General features: G+C 27.7%; 3 protein-coding genes across 6 annotated transcripts in view; 2 read left to right on the plus strand and 1 right to left on the minus strand.

Annotated features, from left to right (window-relative positions):
• Cep164 (centrosomal protein 164) overlaps positions 1 to 11,629 on the plus strand; it is a 14,632-nt gene extending 3,003 nt beyond the window's left edge. The window contains exons 2-11 of one of the 3 annotated variants that reach the window (XM_018453612.1): positions 285 to 533; positions 2,187 to 2,951; positions 3,253 to 4,121; positions 4,427 to 4,846; positions 5,295 to 5,620; positions 6,532 to 6,947; positions 8,785 to 8,957; positions 9,344 to 9,560; positions 10,797 to 10,991; positions 11,326 to 11,629. In XM_018453612.1, the coding sequence (XP_018309114.1) occupies positions 285 to 533; positions 2,187 to 2,951; positions 3,253 to 4,121; positions 4,427 to 4,846; positions 5,295 to 5,620; positions 6,532 to 6,947; positions 8,785 to 8,957; positions 9,344 to 9,560; positions 10,797 to 10,991; positions 11,326 to 11,573 (3,878 nt within the window). In that variant the 3' untranslated portion in view covers positions 11,574 to 11,629. Of the gene's footprint in view, positions 1 to 284; positions 534 to 2,186; positions 2,952 to 3,252; positions 4,122 to 4,426; positions 4,847 to 5,294; positions 5,621 to 6,531; positions 6,948 to 8,784; positions 8,958 to 9,343; positions 9,561 to 10,777; positions 10,992 to 11,325 lie in introns of those variants that run through there. The other 2 variants (XM_018453613.1, XM_018453615.1) reach the window with 2 other exon arrangements.
• Positions 11,630 to 15,615: 3,986 nt separating this feature from the next.
• On the minus strand, positions 15,616 to 19,042 carry LOC108726140 (uncharacterized). Of its 2 annotated transcripts, none has more exons than XM_018453532.1 (6): positions 19,032 to 19,042; positions 16,886 to 17,007; positions 16,713 to 16,805; positions 16,327 to 16,571; positions 16,117 to 16,230; positions 15,616 to 15,905 (listed from the first exon to the last, which is right to left on the minus strand). In XM_018453532.1, exons 3-6 carry the CDS (start codon positions 16,789 to 16,791, stop codon positions 15,639 to 15,641), a joined length of 705 nt encoding a protein of 234 aa, XP_018309034.1. In that variant the 5' UTR covers positions 16,792 to 16,805; positions 16,886 to 17,007; positions 19,032 to 19,042; the 3' UTR covers positions 15,616 to 15,638. The 2 variants fall into 2 exon arrangements, with proteins under 2 accessions (XP_018309034.1, XP_018309033.1); XM_018453531.1 differs by lacking the exon at positions 19,032 to 19,042 and adding an exon at positions 17,353 to 17,377 and having other exon boundaries at positions 16,886 to 17,040.
• On the plus strand, positions 17,301 to 19,321 carry LOC108726141 (uncharacterized). Its single transcript, XM_018453533.1, has 3 exons — positions 17,301 to 17,470; positions 18,343 to 18,629; positions 19,184 to 19,321. Exons 1-3 carry the CDS (start codon positions 17,317 to 17,319, stop codon positions 19,319 to 19,321), a joined length of 579 nt encoding a protein of 192 aa, XP_018309035.1. The 5' UTR covers positions 17,301 to 17,316.
• The last annotated feature ends 734 nt before the right edge of the window (positions 19,322 to 20,055 follow it).

Below are 20,055 nucleotides of genomic sequence, written 5' to 3' on the forward strand. Positions count from 1 at the left end.
TTTCAATAAAATATTTCAGAAATATTTTTTAAACATTTGTAAAACGTTTTAAAATATTGCATTAAAACATTTCACAAAAATATTGTACAGATATACTTATCTTGTAAGAGAAAAATTATATTTTAAAGACTTTGATTTATTGGGAATATTTAGAAAGATTCTATAAAAAATTTTTGAAATATTTCAAATCTTACAATGAAATATTTTACAAATATTTCTAAAATATTCCATACTGCATGAGTAGTGATATACTAATAATTTAATAGACAACAATATAATTCCAGAGTTACTGGATTATGCAAAACGTCTGGGAATTGATCCCGATGCGGAACCACACCTTCTGGACTTGGCCCGTGAGGGTCTTATGGCAGCTCTTCCTAAGGGCTGGTCTCCGTGCTTCCATGAAGCTAGTGGTGCCTGGTATTATTACCAGGCATCCACTGGCACTACCACCTGGGAACATCCTCTAGATGCAGTTTATAGAGGACTCGTAGAACAAGCTAGAGCTGGCAACAAAAGGCAACTGAGCCTTGGTATTGGTCATAATAATTATTCATAATAAATATTCATTTTATAAATATCTTACTTATTATGATAGTAAATCATATCAGATAGTTATATTTCTTTATCTTATACGCAATTTTGCACTTACAATTTTTCTTCTTTTAAATTGTAACGCGTCTTGAATAAATTTCAAATTAGTAAACATGATATTGGAAAGAAATATTTTTCTAAAACAAATTAAAAATCAGTTTCTACAAAATTACAATACAATTATATTAAAAATTCAGGAAAAAAACTAAATATAATATTGAATTTTTTATTTATAAAGAATATATCTCTCTCTCTTATACGCATTTTAAATTTAAAAAACTCAAAGAGACTGTTTCTTTACTTTATATTTCGATTAACATAATGCAATGATTTTCTACAAGCTATTTTCATTATGATCACTACTTCAATTCTCGAAAGATTAAATCATTTTAAGTCGACTTTAATCGCGCATATACTTATACACTCTCTCATCATGTAATGCTCATCACTTATTGACGCACATCGTCCGAATACTTCACAGTAACCAGTAAAATCATACAACTTGGCAGTGCAATGTTTTGGCTTTGCGTCAAAATTACGAAAAGTACAACCGTATTTTTAGATTATTCTACAACGTATAGACGATGAATGTCGCGCTGCAATCGTTAACAAGAATTTAATAAATATATATTTAGTGTTTTTATAAAAAAATATGTACATATATATTTTGTATATTAAAAATCTTATATATATTATTATATTCTTTCAAGACCACTTTGATTATACAACTTACTAAATAGATAAAGTTATTAGACACATATATATGTGATTTTTACATAAACTACAACTACATAAAAATCAAAATTTATTTTTAAAAACATGGAATAAGATTAAAATATCAAGAAAAAAGAAAATGAAAGTTAAAATTTTATGATAATTATTTAATTTAATAATCACATTGTAAAATGAAAGAGAATAACCCTCTAATATTTTTGTTCTTAAAATGATTTTAATATTTCTATTATTTATATTAGTATTCTGGATTGGTTGGTTGAATCAATTTACTCGAATCAACGAACGGATGCTACATGCAGTTTATATAATCATAAATATTACGTAAATGACTAATAACTTCAAGATCTTGACTATTACTGACTTCGAACGCTTAGAGTCGCTCCTCACTTTTTGCAATAATCATATTTATATAATCGAACTCTCTCATTGCTGACAATTTTTCTGTAATTTCTGCTTATAAAACTCAGTTGAAAAAAACGAATTCCTCAGCATTTGTAATTTTAATCTTTGATATTCTTTGTTTATAATTGTAACAAAGATCAAAACAAATAATTTTCTTATATTTTGTATATAAATAATTTGATACTTTTATATTCCAGATATTTTATTCTGTAATAAATAAAGAAAATATTGTTTTTTTATATGAAATCTTGCATACATACTTTACAATTCCATTCATCTCTTACATTTATCGATTACAGATTATGCATTTATGTTTACTGCACAAACAAATTTTTACTTTAATATATTTATTAACATTAGTAGCATATTTAATCATGAATAATCCTGTTATAAAAACATTACAAAAAATGTAATAATAAAGTAAAAACAGAAACAATTATTTTTTAATATTGTAGAAGAAGATTCGAAAACTACGGCGAAAGATCTTGAATCTCACGAGGACGCAACTTTACCGAAAGAAACAATTATCCCAAAAGAAACTGTTCATGCGAAACCTAGCATGGCAGGCACTAAAATTCCTATGAAACTGGCACCTTTACGGAAAGCCGAAAAAATCGACAGTTCACGCAAGAGAGATCGTCCCTCTTCTTTTGATAGACTCCAATCGAGAAGGGAAAGTGACTCGAGATCCGACAATGTAATGTCCTTGTCGAGCGATCGAGCAGCGAGGGATTATACGAACTTGAAATTTCAAGATCCAAAATTTTATGAATGTCCTAAATTGCTCGAGATAAAGGATACGACTGCAACAACAATTGCAACGCCGGCTAAAAAAGAGCTTGATTTGAAAGAGGTACTGAAGAGATCTGAGTCGCTGAGCCCTTGGCATGAGAAAGATTGGGAACAGCTTTCTAGCAAGTTCAGTTCGGAAGAGAACATAATCGACATCGACAAGCTCAGCGCTAATACATTAGCCAGACCGGAAAAACTCGAGAAATTCGATAAAGAGAAACATCCAAGTCAGTTGGGTCAACAAAAGGAGTTAACTCTTAGTGGTGGTGGTTCGATGTTTCTAAAAAGTAACAGAAGTAGAGACACCACACCAAGTCAAGATGGCGGCAAGTTAGAGGACTTCCGAGCGTTGACAATTTCTGACGAAACCAATAATATTGTTGGTGACAGACCTAAATCCATTCTGAGGGAGAAACAATTTGAAGATGGTAAAATTGTATACATGTATATTTAAATAATTTTTTACAATTTTTTCATTTTTATTGTGTTCTTTAATAAGGTAATTATATCAATCCAATGTAGTAGGTAGTCTACTTGAACATGTAGAAATATTGTTATATCTTTTTAAAAAAAACAAAGATATTTATATTTCACGACAAGTAAAAGCAAAAAATAATAATTTGAACACGTAAAATAAAAATCTCAAGTACTTTTTTAAATCTTTCGATTAGCATTAATATTATACAATTTCATCACGGTAAAGTAAATTGACTTTTATTCAATTGATAGACGATCGACCATTGGATGAGGAACGCAAAAGCGTGCGCTTTGATTTGGAAAAAGAGTTCAACATCAATTTCACATATTCCGAATCTGAAGATGATTGGGACTCCGAATCTGAAGATAAGAATCAACGAATATCGGCTGTAATCAGCAATAAAATCACTGGTTCCATTCTATCCCCGTGGAAATCAACATCACAAAATTTTGAAGACAACAATGATGACAAAAACGACTATTCTAATGAAAAAGAGCAGGATAAAATAGATTTAGAGATCAACAAGCAACATTTGTCTGTAGAGAAAATCGAATCCATATCAAAAAATTCGAAAATAGTTGGCAAGAGATTCCTCGTACAAAATGTTTCGGAAAATGAACATCGAAGTCAAATGACAAAGAATGTTTTAGAAAGGGACAATAGTTTTGATTATCTACCTAATAAATTAGGTGAAAAAGTGAAAAATATCGATATAGTGTCAAAAAGCGAAACAGATTGTAGCACTACGAAAAGCAATGATTCCGATGAAATGCGCAAAACAAAATTAATTATTGAAAAAGCAAAACATACGACAAATCTCTTATCGAATCAACAACTTGAAGATGATGAGTCATCTGATACATCGAGATTCAATCAAAATTACGCACAGAAGGAGCGATTTGTGAGACCTAAGTTAGAATATTCTCGAAGTATTGACGATATGAAAGTGAAAATGAATAGAGAACACGAAGAAGAAATCGAAGCTTTCAGGATTGAACTCGATATTAAACTGCAGGAAAAGAAAAAAGAACTTGAGGAAAATTTTATGCAACAAAAGATTTTAATACAACAATTTTTGGATCAAAGATTAGAAGAAATGAAACAGGAAATGGCACAAAAGGTATTCCTTTTTTATTACAACATTATTATGTCAGGAGTGTGATGTAAATTGTGAAGCTTATCTGAAAAAAGATATAATACTAGTGCGCTTTTTGTTATTTTAAGATCGATATTTTTTCATTTTTATCTCATTATGAATATTTATTTTTCATAAAGAAAAAATACAACTGATGATAAAATTATATGCTAAATACTATTTCAAAGTTCTAAAACAATTTTATAAATATATTTTCTAAAATGTCTAAAAATATTTGTCCTTAATTTTTTAAGTGAAATTTTATTTATTAAAAATACAATCTTTTTTAGGAAGAACAGGAGATACAAGTATTGATTACTGAAATGGATCAAGTAAGAATGGAAAATTTGAAGAAAGTCCGCACGGAACTAGAGGTCTGCTACGAAAAAGAGAGACAAGAAATATTGACCAATCTAAAGACAGAACTCGATGAAAGAAAAAGAGAACTTCTGGAATTGAGGAGTCAAGAGATGGGCAAGCTAGAAAATGAACACGAACGTGACCTTGGTGAAGAAAAGCTCGCAAAGCTAAACGAATATGAGATGAGAAAGCAACATAACGAAAGAATTGAAATCTTAAAGAAGGAACTGGAAAAGGAATTTGAAGACTTAAGAAATGAATTGAGAATACAACAACGGGAAAAAATCACTAAATTTACCGAAGATCATGAGCAATGTCTAGCCGAAATTCTTCGCGACTTTAGAATGGATGTAAGTATTTAATACCAATATATATGCGGTATATATGTAATAATTAATCCATTAATGGTCAATGTTTGTCCATCTTCTAGAGTAAAAAATTTATTATTATAAAGGTTTATAGTAAATAATTTTCCTTTATACAATCTTATTCGCTATACATGTAATTGTTCATAAATATATCTTATAATATAATGTATAACAGTAATTAAACATGTATATATGTACAATTAATTATCTGAATTATTATAAGATATATTTATATATTTTATAATAATTTTATAATAATTTTATAATATTTTATATGAATTTATTGAATATAATCACACACTAAAATATTTTTTTATTACTCACGCGCGCGCGCGCACACACAATGTTATTGCAAAAAAATTTACATTCTTCAAAAGATTTTGATTATTTGTATTCAAGAAAATATCTGATTAATCCACAACAATTTTAGGAAGCTCTTGCCCGTAAGATGTACAAAGAACGACTGGAAGAAATACGTGCGGATTTTGCAAGGGACGCCGAAAAGGAAGCGAGAAAACAGACGGAGCGGGCTCTTCAACAAGAAAGCATCGATTTTGAAAAGATGCGTTGCGAAAAACGATTGCTACAGGACAAATATACGGCGCTTAAAGAGAAGTATATGAAGTTGAAGAACGATGTTCGCCTTGCAGTCGAAAGAAGAAGCAGAAGAAAGGAGGGATATACTACGGCCTCAGAAACCGAAAGATCGACATCTACTAGAACAAGGACGGACAAGACTGATTCGTCGGAACAAAAGTGAGTTTTCTCAATATAAACGGAATCGAGATTCATTATTTAAAATATATTAAACATTCCATGTTGAAATAAGCTAGTGATATAGTAGAAAAGAAGTTTAGCATAAATAATGTTTCAAGAGTTTAAAGATTTTCTTCTCATTCTTTATGTAGTTCTCTTTTTTATTACTGACTGAACGACTTGGTAAATAAAAAGATAAAACTTGAATATTGTTACATCTATTTTTTAATCTTTCAAATAATAACTGCACGTTTTAAATAAATCAGTGAAATTAAATAAGAATTATTTTTTATTTTAGCTGGTTTATTTCAGCAAGTACAATGACATGTAATATTATTTATTATTAACAATAACAACGTACATACAATAATCAATCTCTACAATTATTAATATAAACACGTATAGCACAAGCATGCCATTTCATGTTACATCTCATCAATATTTTCTGTCTTTTATGTAATTACTTGATGTTTGTATAGTAATATTAGCGAGACTTTTTAAAAACTTTCTTTTTACTCTTCATGCGATTTTCTTTTATGTTAATATCTAAAAATAAATAGATTGCCAAATCATTTAGGAAGTAGGGTCTCTTTATTTTTTTTTAATGGAACCATATTGTTTTTATCAATCATTTATCAATTGAGGATAATTGATTTGTGTAAGAAAAATATTTTTAAATCCTTTCTCACCAGTTTCTATCTATGTCAAAACACCAATGTTGCATGTTCATTTTTTATATCATATTTTAATACGTCCATTAGAGTACTTTCGCAGTCTATATCGTCGGTCTTTATTCGACCAATGCGCAACGCATATCCTTGTTAAGAACACGATCGAACTGTGAAAGTACTTCGTCATGTTCATACAATTCGCCCTAATGTCTGGCTATAGGCCTTAAATCGTGCTCGCAGTACTCCGCTGAAGAACGCGCGCTCGAGTCCAGTAACAAACGCGAAATCGCAGGACTGCCAAAACGCGAACGAACAAGTCGAAGAGAAAAATGATCCGGAAAATTTGAAGAGTCAGAAAGCGGCCGCGGGATTTCAGAAACACGCATCTACCGCTGCTGGCTTGAAAAGTGCAACAAAGTTTGAATCCGACGATACTACCACCGCCAGCGAAACAAACACTAACATGATAACGAAGAAAAAGAAGAGTTTCAGTAAAAAGGCTACTTCAAGCGCGGGTCGCTCGAGCAGTAGTAATAACAATGTGGAGAACCCAGTAGAGAATATTAGAAAACAACTGAAAAAACTGGAAGATCTCGGTGATCAATTACCGAGCAACGAAACGGCCTATACAGTGCGATATCCTTTCCAAGATAAAGGTGATTGCTTTAAATTTATCTTGCGCGATATATACCTATTATCCAAAAGATACGTGTACCTTACTTTTTTCAAAAAAAATATATATTTTCCTTTGAAATCCATAAAAATTTACATTTAAGCCAAATCAGGTCAAGCCAATTTGATAAACAAAATGTTATTTGTATTGTTTAAAGAGTAATAACTCCATCCAAAAATAAAAATTTATTTTTCATGATCAAAGTGTGCGAACTCTTTTCTATCTTTTTTAACTTCTTATATGAATATAAAAGCTGAAATAATGAGAATTTTTTAATATACAATTAAAAAAGAATTGGTTAATTTATAAAAAATGAACGATTTTATAATATCTCATAAGTAATTTTATACTTTTTTAAAGAATATTGATTTCATGTAATCTGAACGTTACGTTTTACGATATGTTATATATGTAATAAATAACAATGAGAGAGAGAGAGAGATATCTTGAATTTGTACAAAAAATATTATTAACTTTTTTAAATTACAATTTCAAAAAGATTGTATAAATAATCAATAAGATAATAAGTATATTTATATATATATTTGATAATTGTAAATGAACATATTTTTGTATGTATATATGTATATTTTGAGATTAATATAAAGGTAAGAATTCGTTCGTGTCATGCAAAGCAAAAATATACAAAATTTCGGTCATTAAATGAGTTAACAAAAGGATATAAGATTAGTATACTATGAAATTAGTATACTATGCATTTATTCGAAAAACTAACATACGTTTCGTGACCACAGGTCCTTCTTCAGTATATAAATATATATATATATATATATTTATATACTGAAGAAGGACCTGTGGTCACGAAACGTATGAGTTTTTCGAATAAATGCATAGTTTATTAATCTTATATCCTTTTGTTAGCTCGTTTATTGATCGAAATTTTGTATATTTTTACTTTGAGATTACTTTTATTATAATATGTATTATGTCTTTGATCACTTTTTCTATCTCTATATTAAGATATATCACTAAATAATTTACGCAAAATGATATATATATATATGTACAAGGTGTTTAGCGTAACGGTTCGCACGATTTTTCAGACACTTCCGACAGTTAAAAAAAAAATTGAAGGGTGAGTATTCATCTGTTATATATAGGCTACAACATGCGATAAAAAATTAAAAGAATTTTTTTTCATAAAGAAATCTCTCTCAAAGTCATCTTAAATTTTTTAAATAGCATCATATAATTTTTTTTAATTCTTTTATCGCATATTGTAGCCTATATAAAATAGATGAATATTCACCTTTTAATTTTGTTATAACTATCGAATATATCTAAGAAATCGTGCAGACCGTTACGCTGAACATCCTGATGTATGTTACAATTATCTTCAATTTATTACATATTTTTATTTACATATTATCTATTAAATGTTTTATCGTCTGGCAAGTACATTATCGATATTATTAATTGTAACTTAATTCTGAAAATGTATAAATAACTCGACCAACATAATTTTCTTAAAATGAACTGTTATGTAGCGTTATTTATATACTAGTATATTTATATATTAAGCTATTATTTCTATCGATGCAGCACAATTACAGTTAAGTTTTATTATTTCTTCCTTTTCATAGGATTATATACACTTTACTTTGGTTAACGGCTTATATCCTTCTGACCGTAAGTGCACCATCAGTTTTTCTTTTACTTTTGCACGCTGCTTACATAAGTCCATTTTTCTGACATCTTCATTTCAGTGTCAAACTTTAAACATTTAGGATTTAAAACTTAGATCTAGTTATAATCTTTTGCTTTAAATTAAAAGCAACAGTACCTACTTTCTTTTACAGCGCCGGTGAATGCCTCTTCGGAGCTAGAATTCTTCCGTCACCGGATGCATGTGGAGAAGGATTCGGTGAGGAGAGCTTGCGAGGCGCTGAGACAACAAAAAAGTGCCTTTCAGGGTAGGCAAAGAGCTTGGAAACAACGGAGCGGAAGAGCCACTCTGGAACAACTAGTGCAGGTATATCACTATCGATTACAAAAGTGATAGTTTGTTGTAAGGATTGTAATTAAAATTAGTAGATATATCTTTAAATTTTAAGTAAAATATATCTTAATAAATTCTCTTAAGGATGTATTAGACATATAGTCCTTGCAAACAAAATTAAATTTGGAAGTATGTTTAATATTTACATTTCAAATAAGCTATATACATATGAAAGTTGTGTAATAAGAATAAGATTATATTTTTGTTTAATAACACAATTTTGTAGTTTATTTATTTTATTTGATATTATTGTTTGAAGAAAAAGAGATGTTTTTAATATATTAGTTTTTATCAAAAACATTTTTAATAATACTTTTATCAAAAATAAATAGATTTTAAATGTTCATCTTTAATTATAGGAGGAACGCGAGCTCTCTGATATGGAGGTTAGTTTGCATCGCACCAAAAGTCTTTTAGGTGAGAAAATCATTCATCTAAGACATTTGGAACAATCTTTGGAACGAGTGGCAAACGATAAGCGAAATGAAAATGATGCTAAAAATGATGAGCTAAGTGACATGTCGAGTGCCAGTAGCGGTTTCAGCTCGACTGATTTAGGAACTGATACTTTCATAGGTGAGTTGCAAATAAAAAGAAATTTTTAAGTCATTATATTATTATATTATAAAATAATATATTCAAAAACAAGTGAGAATTAAATAAATCATATTATATTATTAGTGATAATAATGAATAAAAATTATTTTACACTTTATTTAATTGTGATAGGGTAAAGCGGAGCTAGTTGTGACACTTTTTCTTTAAATTATTATAAATCCTTAATATATCTCGTAAATAAGAAAAAAATTATGTTAATTACAAGGATGCAAAATGAACCTATGGGGCATATTAAGCATCCTCGAAGGATAAATTGAGCCATGAAGATAATCGTTTATGAGGTTATATATCATTAAAAACATAAAAGGATTATGAGTATATTAATCAAATTTTTATTATTTGCATCTTAAATATAATAATTTGTAATATTTTTTCTTTTTAAATGCTTTATTAACAAAATTAGAAAAACTAAAATCTTTACTCTTTATAATAATAATTAAATGTAAAATATATATTTAATCGTTAACATAGAATAAAAAGCATTGATAAAGACAGATTTCATTTAAGCAGCTGACAAGCAGCTGTGAAATACTGGTCCAACAAGCCCCATATCGGTGTTGACAGAAATACTTTTTTATAACTGAAAAACCGTAAATAAAATAGCAACTTAAACATTAAAGTTAAAAAATACAATAATAACTTATATATATGTAAAAAACACATTTGATTATTATCAATCACTTTAATTACCATGTAGACTAAAAAGAATACTTACCTAATAATTTTATTTTTGATATACAAAAACGAAAAAGCGCACGTATTTGGCTATTGACAGCAGGACACAGATTATTGTATTAAGGTACAGTATCTCTGTCTTTGTGCTACATTACGCAAGCATAGACGTATCTATATATATTTTGGTTATTTAGATATTTGCATTTGACCCCTATGCTCAAATAGCCCCGCTCTGCCCTACTCTCAATAATTTGATATTTACATAAAACGTTTCTAATTATTTCTGCATTATTAATCCTTACTGGTTTAATTATTTGATTACACCTGCATTTGATATTTGTTTTATAAATTATTGTCAGTTTTATAAAGAAGCGATAAAAAAATTAGATATTTTATTTTACAAAACTATATTATAGAAGATGTTAAACTATACAATCATACAATACGATGTATATAACTACTGTATAATTGACAACATATATTTGCATTACATTGTATAGTTTGTTGTTGGAAATCTAGATAAGCCAGATCATTATCAAGAATCTACTGAAATCATTGCAAGTTTAGAGAATTTGAATTCAGAAATACGAGAGATTTGGGATGTCTTGAATAAACGTCAAGACAGTAACATACCTGCAACACCGACACTTATGTACTCTTATTTGCGTTGGTTACGGTTTCATCATCTCACCACGCAGCCTAACAGCATGCAAGGTAAAAAAAACCTATGATGTAATTTGTATGAAAATTAATGGATATTATTACATAATCAATGTAAAATGTCTTCAAAATTAATTAATATTATATTCCTAAATATATATATATATTGTGTGTGTGTTGTGCGCGCGCGCGTGCACTAAATGTGTAGTTTAAAGTAGTATTATATATCTATATATATAATGAATGTGTTCTGTTTTTCACATGACCTAATTTTAATTTTTTTTACAAACGCAAAATACAAAATACCAGAACGTTATTAATTTTAATATAATAATTTGTTTTTATTTATGAGAAATTGCGAATATGAGCAACTTCTATTTTTTTTTAGGTGCCTTTGGTACTCCCAATATACAATCTAACATCCTATCTCAATTAACTGCTGCACAACCTCCTATTACCACAACTCAAAATATTATCGCTCAGTACGGCCCTAATAGCGGCTTTAGCACCAGCGTTGGTAGCGTCGAGAGGAATGCTTCAAATTTGATGGAAAGGACCAGAAACCTCAGGGATTGGCTACGCCAAGCTCGCATTGAAAATACTGACTTGATTAGTCCTGGTCAGGCGACTCTTTAAAAGTCTACATCTTAAAAATGTTCTTTTATTTCAAATTTCTTTTCTTTTGCGAAATTAATCCGTATTCTTAAGTAATTTTGAACGGATAATTAATTAATAATATAACACTGTCATTACTTAATTAGTAATATTTGAATACTTTAATATTTATATAGTATAATTTTTTAACTGTACAATTTATTTATTCAGTTAATTTATTTTACAGGAATTATGATCAAGAATTAAGTTGAAAGTGATTTTGTAAACTTTTGTTTATAATTGAAAATAATTTTATTTAAAAGATGATTATCTTTGTATGGAACTTAAATCTGCGCTTGCTTGTCCCGCTTCCTTGTTTCTCTCTTTGCTAAATCGTCAAAACTATCAAGAATATAGTATATGTTATTGCAATAAATAATTCATATATGGTGAGAAGAAAATTAGATGTGATAATACATGTAGTATTCAATATAGCCATTTACAGCAACATTTAATAATTCAAATTTAAACTTCAGGAGATTTAATTTATCGTTCTTGGTAAAAATTGAAACAATTCTATTAACTTTAATTAAGAATTTTCTAAACCTTACAACATAGCAGGTTTAGCATATATAATTGTTTTATGTAATTATATTTTATCATCAGAGCAAGGACTAGGATATGACGAACGAGGCACTTGTTTCATATAATAAATTTGAAGGGGCGCAAAAATGGCAATATAAATTTCTATATATATATATATATATATTAATTTATTCGCTATACTAACACACAGTGACTATCTGCTGTTGAGCGTTAGCTATGTATTAAATGAAAATTAAATATATGTAATGATAAAAATTTTGATTAACTATTGCAAAGTATTACTTTAAATGAAAAATACATTTTCTATACATTTTTACGAGTATCTGTATAATCATAAGACCACAAAAAATTTTTTATAAATAAACTCAAAACAAAATAGATGTTTTTTACAGATTTTGGGTTACTGAATCCAAAGCCATTTTACTTCATAATTACATTCAGTTTTTTAGATAATCGAGAAAAATGATAACAAATCATCAAAATGATATCAAAAATAAAAATTGGAAAGAACATTTGGAAGAGTAAAAATAATTATGACATTAAAACGTGGTTGTAGAATTAATTTAAATATATTTTAATAAGTAAAACAAAGCACAAAAAATAAAAAAAAATTTATTTTACTAATAATATCAAGTATTTTAGCCGAGATTGTAGCCTAACACATCGTAAAACAAATCGATATTAAAAATAGCATTGTAAAACAGTCAGGCAATTTGCGTGAGTTATAGAAAGTCCTTTCAGAAATGGATTTTAATTCTTACTTTTAAAAGATAAATTACGCAAGTTAAGTAAGTTAGAAAATTAGTAAATTAGTTAGGTTTTGCCATTTTTACATGTAGATATTTTTAAGTTTTAAAAGATTATTTTTTAATACTTTACAACTTTTTGAGACTCCAGTTATACTAGGGTTTACAATAAAGCAGTGCTTGACATAGATGCAATTTTTGAGCCAATTTCTGAGATGACACCTACGACTGTTTCTTCCACTAGTGTCGCTCGAAGCTCGACGGTCGAGCCACTGATTGCATGTGTAACACAGTAAAAATTTTTTCTATTTTTTGTACTTTTTTAACTTACCAAAATAAATTTAAATCAGTTCTGCAATCACATTTTAATATCACATTAATTTTGCTCTTTCTCAATTATTTTTTTAATTTTGATAGATTTCCATCATTTTTCTATAAAGATTATCTATAAAACTGAATGTGATGGAGTAAAAAAGCCGGCTTACAAATTTAAATTCAGTGACTCGAAATCTATAATAAGAAATCTATAATAAGAACACCAACTATGGTTTATTTAAAAAAAATTTTTTTATAGTCTCTCCTGTGATTATGTGTTCGTAACATACGCATGTACACATAATCTGCACTATGTTTATAACGTACATCTGTACATGTAATTATGTTCCTATTAATATGAATATTAAATTAATATTAAATTTCATTAATTAGTATTAATCTTTATTAAATTTTTTCTTTTATCTTGGACGCCAAAATGTCTAGTCCTGGCTCTGTTTATCATACATATATAGAGATCGAGACTGTATACATATTCTGTATACATATACGTAATATGCGCAAAAAATATATAGTATAGAAATGTTTACATGGTATATCAATTTAAATAAAATACGCCTGATAAAACTTTTGTTTTTTTCACTTCTTTTTTTCAATTCTTTAAAAAGAAAATGTTACAAAATTATTATACATTATTAGAAACAATTAAAAAATCGTATCACAAAGTTTAGCTTTCATTTTCGTCTTCCATTTGTTTTGAATGTTTTATGTACACTTAATCACTTGTATATTTAGTAGATCCGTGGATAATAATAAACACTTTGACACTTTTGATTATTTTTATATTATATTGTATGTAAAAGATTTGTAAATTAATAATACAGGGTTGGTGCATGTATGCATATTTATGAATAATATCTGATAAGTAGTCTCTCTTGTAAATAAATATTTCAAGGTTTTGACGCTATTAGTGCGGTACAATATTATAACGAGCGGCTCATTTTTTTAGTCTATCAATTGTCTGTATATTTTCGGGATCGATTTTTCAATTAATATGTAACCATGTTGTAATATATAAAATATAACCCATATATCATTGTATGTATGTATGTATTAGTATATAACATTCTTAACTTCATTCAACAAAAATGTATGGTATATATCATAATGACTTGCACGTGATATTCTAATTATTGATTGTGATTTTATAAAACTTGAATCAAAAACATAAATACGTAAAAACAAATAACATTTCGTTGTAATATTTTATAGAACACTTTGCAAATTTTTAATTTGTTACTTCTAAATTATTTCTAAATTAAATCAAATTTTTAATGTTTATGTTGCATGGGGTGCAAAAGAGAAATTTTCAAAGTATTGTTCTTCGCAAAATATTTTTAGCAAGATCGCGCATAATCTTATCAAAATATCTCTAATACTTAATCAGTCAAATGCCAAAACTTTCTCTTGATTAGTAAATAACAAATATTGTATTGTATCTATAGGATGTGTAAATTATATATTAAATAAGTTGAATATATGCCAAATGTTCTTGGTCGATTAAATTTTCAATGACGACCATTCTAATATATTGACTATAATCAATTTTTAGAGAAAGGCTATAACATGTAAACATGTAGCGTTTATAAATTGTGTTACAATATCGTGATCTCAGATATATAAAGTAAATTAATTGACGATTGCATACTTTAGAATGTAAGTTTAATGTCTAGTAGATTAAATAATTATACTTTATATAATTTCAATATTAACTTGAAATTATAAAACTTAAAACTATAAAACTATATAGATATAACTAGAATATTATCTTATTTAAATTTTATGTATTTATAATTACCGATAAGTACAACTCTGTCTCTCTCTCTCTCTCTCTCTCTCTCTCTCTCTCTCTTAGAAAAATAATATTTTATGTCACTAGAAACGTTTTTCGAATTTGAGATAAATTATGAAGTAAATAAATTATGATAAATTATGAATATGTGTATAAGAAATGTATGTGTATATTTCAAATTCAAGATATCATATAGAATAATATAAAGAACTTTTACAATTTACTGTTATGTCATACATTAATAAAAACAGACATTAATAGTAACTTAATGAGAATTTTTAATATTAATACACGAAAAATACGAGCAATACATATTAGACAATCTATATAAAGTATACAATTATATTTATATATACATAATGTTTTGTTCAATTTTTATATTTCGGTTGTTATTGTTATATAAAGTTAAATTTATTAAGATTGATATAATTAACACACACACACATTGTACGTATGTCAATAATCTATTAATACAGATTAATTTATATAATTACATGTAACAAACAGTTGATAAATTATAATATATTAATTTACATTAATAAAAGAGAGAAAGAAAAAAGACGGTTTAAAATTCATATATTTAGTATTTATATATTTTATTGTTTTTATAAGTTAAAGGAATAATTATAATTATGATGACGAAAATAAACGACAATCGATATGATTTTCTTCACATTCGTCGCTGTTTGCTTCAAAATCCTTTCTAGATGGTAACCACGCAATCATTCGATGCATATAATTCTGCGATTTATTATTAAGAGATGTTTGCACTGCTTTTATGATCGGAGATGACTTGCATAGTAATAATCGAATGCAAGCAGAATCAGAGCCAGTCATTCTCGCTATCAACTGATTTGGTAAATTCGGATTCTTTGCTTGTTCAACTAAATTTCGAACCTATTAAACATAATAATTAAAAAATTGTGTGCTTTATGGATATATTTTAATTGTAAATATATTTCAATTACATATATGTAATTAAAATAAAAAAGTTCAAATGTTAATATTTTTAATTAATATTAATCTCATATAATTTTTTCTTTTTATTATTTAAATCAAAATTGAAATCTCTTTCTTTTACATATATTTCATATTTGTGACAACTTACATTCTTATTTTTATTTTCCAAAGTAAATTTTAACGGATCCCATGCCAATTCTTCGTTTTCCATGTTTTTGGAGATGTTACTTTGCGACGATGTTAGTCCAAAAAGCGTACTTATCTGTCAAAATAAATAATCAAAACGTCCTAAATTTTATGAAAAAGTATCACTGTTGTATAATGTAAATAATTTATATCTGATCACATATATATTTACCATCTGTGCAAGAAATACAACACTATTGATTGCGATTGCTGCGATTTTTTGCGAATCAAATCCAATGAGTCGAAAAAATGCGGAAACAAAATTTGAAGGACCAAATGGTTGTTTTTCATCATTTTTGTTTTCTCCGTGTTTTTGCTTATGACCTAAACTCTTAGACACCAAGTCAGCAACGTCTTTAGCCGTCTCTAAATAATTACTTGCATGCTGTAATCCTGCCTTTATCTTATCCAGAACATCTGATTATGAAATTAAAAATATACAATTCTTTTTAGAACAATTTATTTTGTAATTCACCAGAACACACACACACACGTAAATAATACTAAAGCTGAGATTTACAACAAAAGCTTAATTCTTCGGAAGAAAAATAAACTCACCTTCGGTATTTGTAAGTTGCACTTTGCCAAATACAGTTATCCAAAAGATACAAAAAAGAAAACACGAAACGCTGAACATTTTGTCGAATCAAACTGTTCAACAATACTGACAATGAGACTACTACCAAGAATCTTTGTAAAACAGATTATAACGGGTTTGGTGTTAATTATACTTTTATTCCGTTGCGTCTTCGCGACAAATCCCCGTTGGGTCGCCTATGCGATTGCCACTCTTCTTGCTTCGTTAGCCAAGCGCAAGAAAACGGCATCCGTGTTTCACAGCACGATTTAGTTCCTATCAGAAGCCAGTAAAAAGTTGACTAAAACACTAGAAGTAACATTCCAAATTTACATAGCTGTCATCACCATATTTAAAGAAAAGGTATGAAAAATGTTTATTATTATAAAATTGTTTAATTTTTGCTGTTCCCATATTAAAATATTTAAATGAGTGTTCTTTTTTCTAATGTTGTAAATAAAATATATGTTAATATAATAAAAATTAAGGAGAGAGAGAGAGAAGAACAAAGAGACAGAGTGTGAGTGCAAATATTTATATTTTAATATTTATATCTCAATAACCACAAATTTTTAATATTCAGCTATGTATTGCGGTTTGTTAGTACTTCATACATACTACATTTTGAAAATGGCATCTGGAGATCAATCATCTTTATATCTGAATGAGATTCGCAGTTTAAGCGAATTACCAATGAATAAACTGATTCACTTAAGATCTTCCCTTGCAAGCAATAATGGTAAATTATTATAAATCTTTTTTTATTAAACAATTTATTATTAAAATACAAGGTCGACAGATTTAAACGAGCATACAAAGTGATAACTGATTAATTTATTCTATTACTCTACTTCTTATGAGATATATAGGTACAGCACGTACGTTTCGGACTTAATTTAGTCCTCCTCAGCAATTCAAAAAAGTTACATAAGTTTAATATAATAGACCGAATTGTTGAAGGATCTCATCTCGCTTACAAACGTAAATCACATAACGTAAATCACATAAACGTAAGTCACATAACACTCCTCTACAGTGTCAGTAGGCAGTTATGATATACGTTGATGTCCATATTATAAAACTCGTATTGAAAACCAATTCTTCGGTCCATGGCGAGAACGGATAATGTCAAATTATAAAAAATTATATCTATATGAAACACCAAATTAACGACAATGTGAATGCATACGATGTCAGAATTTAGTTATGGTCAGAGGAAATTATGAACAAGAAATATTGGAAGTGCATGTTGAGACAAGAAATATAACAGTTCGATCTATTATATTAAACTTATATAATTTTCTTGAGTTGCTAAGGAGGGCTAAGTTAAGTCGTACGTGCTGTATATATCTCATACGAAGTGAAATAATAGAATAAATTAATCAGTCGTCATCTTGTATGCTCGTTTAAATCTGTCAACCTTGTATTTATTTTGTTATTGCTTTGCAATCTTATACTGTCGTGTTAAAATAATTTAATTTTTGTTAATACCTACAATTTATTTTTATCAAAAAATTATCAAATGTTATTTTAAAATAATATTGACATCTATTATGTACATGTATAAGCTATAATTATTATTATACTTGTCTATTTTTATGTCATTCATAGATATTAATAGCGAATATGAAAATGACAATATCGTGTCCAGTAGAACATTACCATGGACAGTGCCAATGGCTTTGTCAATGTCATTGAAGAAAAATAACAAGAAACCTATACGACGACACGAAGAACACTATGATGAAAAAGGCAAAGACACAAAGATTTCAAAGATCTTTCAGCTGGCAGTAACTGCACTCTCTTTTCTGGCATTCGGTGGTTATCTTCTTACACTCATAATTACAGCGATTCGTCGCAATAATGGAAATGGAAACGGAAATGTCGTCATATTTTCGGTAATAATTATAATAAAATTTATATAATAATTATAATATATATATAATTATAAAAATTATCAAAATTTATATAATATTATAATTATAATAAAAAAAATATTTACTGTTAGAAATTAAGCAGTATGAAAAATTTATTCAGTGATTATTTAAATGATAGTCATTTTTATGGCTGGAAAGCTTATTTGTTATAGATTTAACTTAAACTTATTTTACTTCTTCAGTTAAATATAACTTTTCTATTTATATATTTATATACAGAGTGTCCCATTTTAAATAATGCAATAAGATTTTTCGAAAACTATGATAGATACGGAAAAGTATTTTAAACAAAAGTTATATGGTTCGGAGGGAGACATATAAGAAGGTTAAACTTTTTAAAAATAAATATATTGTATTATCTACCATTTATACAATAAGTTATCACTAGATTTACTGTTTGGTGCAGTTATGCAAATATTTCAAATTTTCGAATATTTCTTTTGATATTTATGATAAGAATACGAATTAATTTTTTATGTTTAATTATGCAAATAATTATTAATTACTTTTTCCAGAATTTACAAAGTCTACAAAAATTAAACCGCCCGAAACGAAATATTTTAATACTCGATCCGATGGAAAATAACTTCGAAACAGACAAACTCTATGAAGGAATGATTATGCTTTCGAGAAGCTACGCCTTATACAATTGACCACAAATTGTAAACTCTATGTTTTACAGATTTATTATTTATTCATAGCTATATATTACTATATTAAATGATAAAACATCTATTACTTATAACGTAATTATATATAACGTAATGCATACATATGGTTATAATAAGTTAAAGCAAATATTTTATTAAAAAGTGCAGCAAAATTTTAAGTGTAAATTTTGCAAAAAATAAATTAATAAAATATTATTTTTAATTATTTGTGTGTGTGTTAAGTTAGTTATTTTTGTTGTGGCACTAAAACTACATAGATATAATTGTGAAATCCGAATGAGTAAAACAAAAACAATAAAATGAATTAATAGATCATTGGAAAACTTTTTCTTATATTTTTATAATATGCTTAAAAATTGTGCCGATAAATTAATTCTACTTAAGAAGTACTTAGCACGCAAATCTGCAGACTCTTGAAAATCCTAAAACCTAATAAAATCGAATAGAAGACCGTGCTATGTACATATTTCGAAGAATATTCTTAGCGTGTGGGTAGAGAGGCAGCTTTAAACATGGCTCTTCAAATAAACATCTAAGTGGCTGTGTACTCCGCAGACCTACACGTAAAGATAACCATATGGCTCTTGCAAAGATATTATCGACTACACATATGTCTCTATACCATTGTTCCATCAATACATATACCTATGTAAATTCTTGTACATAGAAATTTCTTCGAAATTTCTGATTGCATGACGTTCATATAATCAGAAATT

This window comes from Mycetomoellerius zeteki, unplaced genomic scaffold, assembly GCF_001594055.1.
Source record: "Mycetomoellerius zeteki isolate Tzet28-1 unplaced genomic scaffold, Tzet1.0 scaffold39, whole genome shotgun sequence".
Taxonomy (NCBI): domain Eukaryota; kingdom Metazoa; phylum Arthropoda; class Insecta; order Hymenoptera; family Formicidae; genus Mycetomoellerius; species Mycetomoellerius zeteki.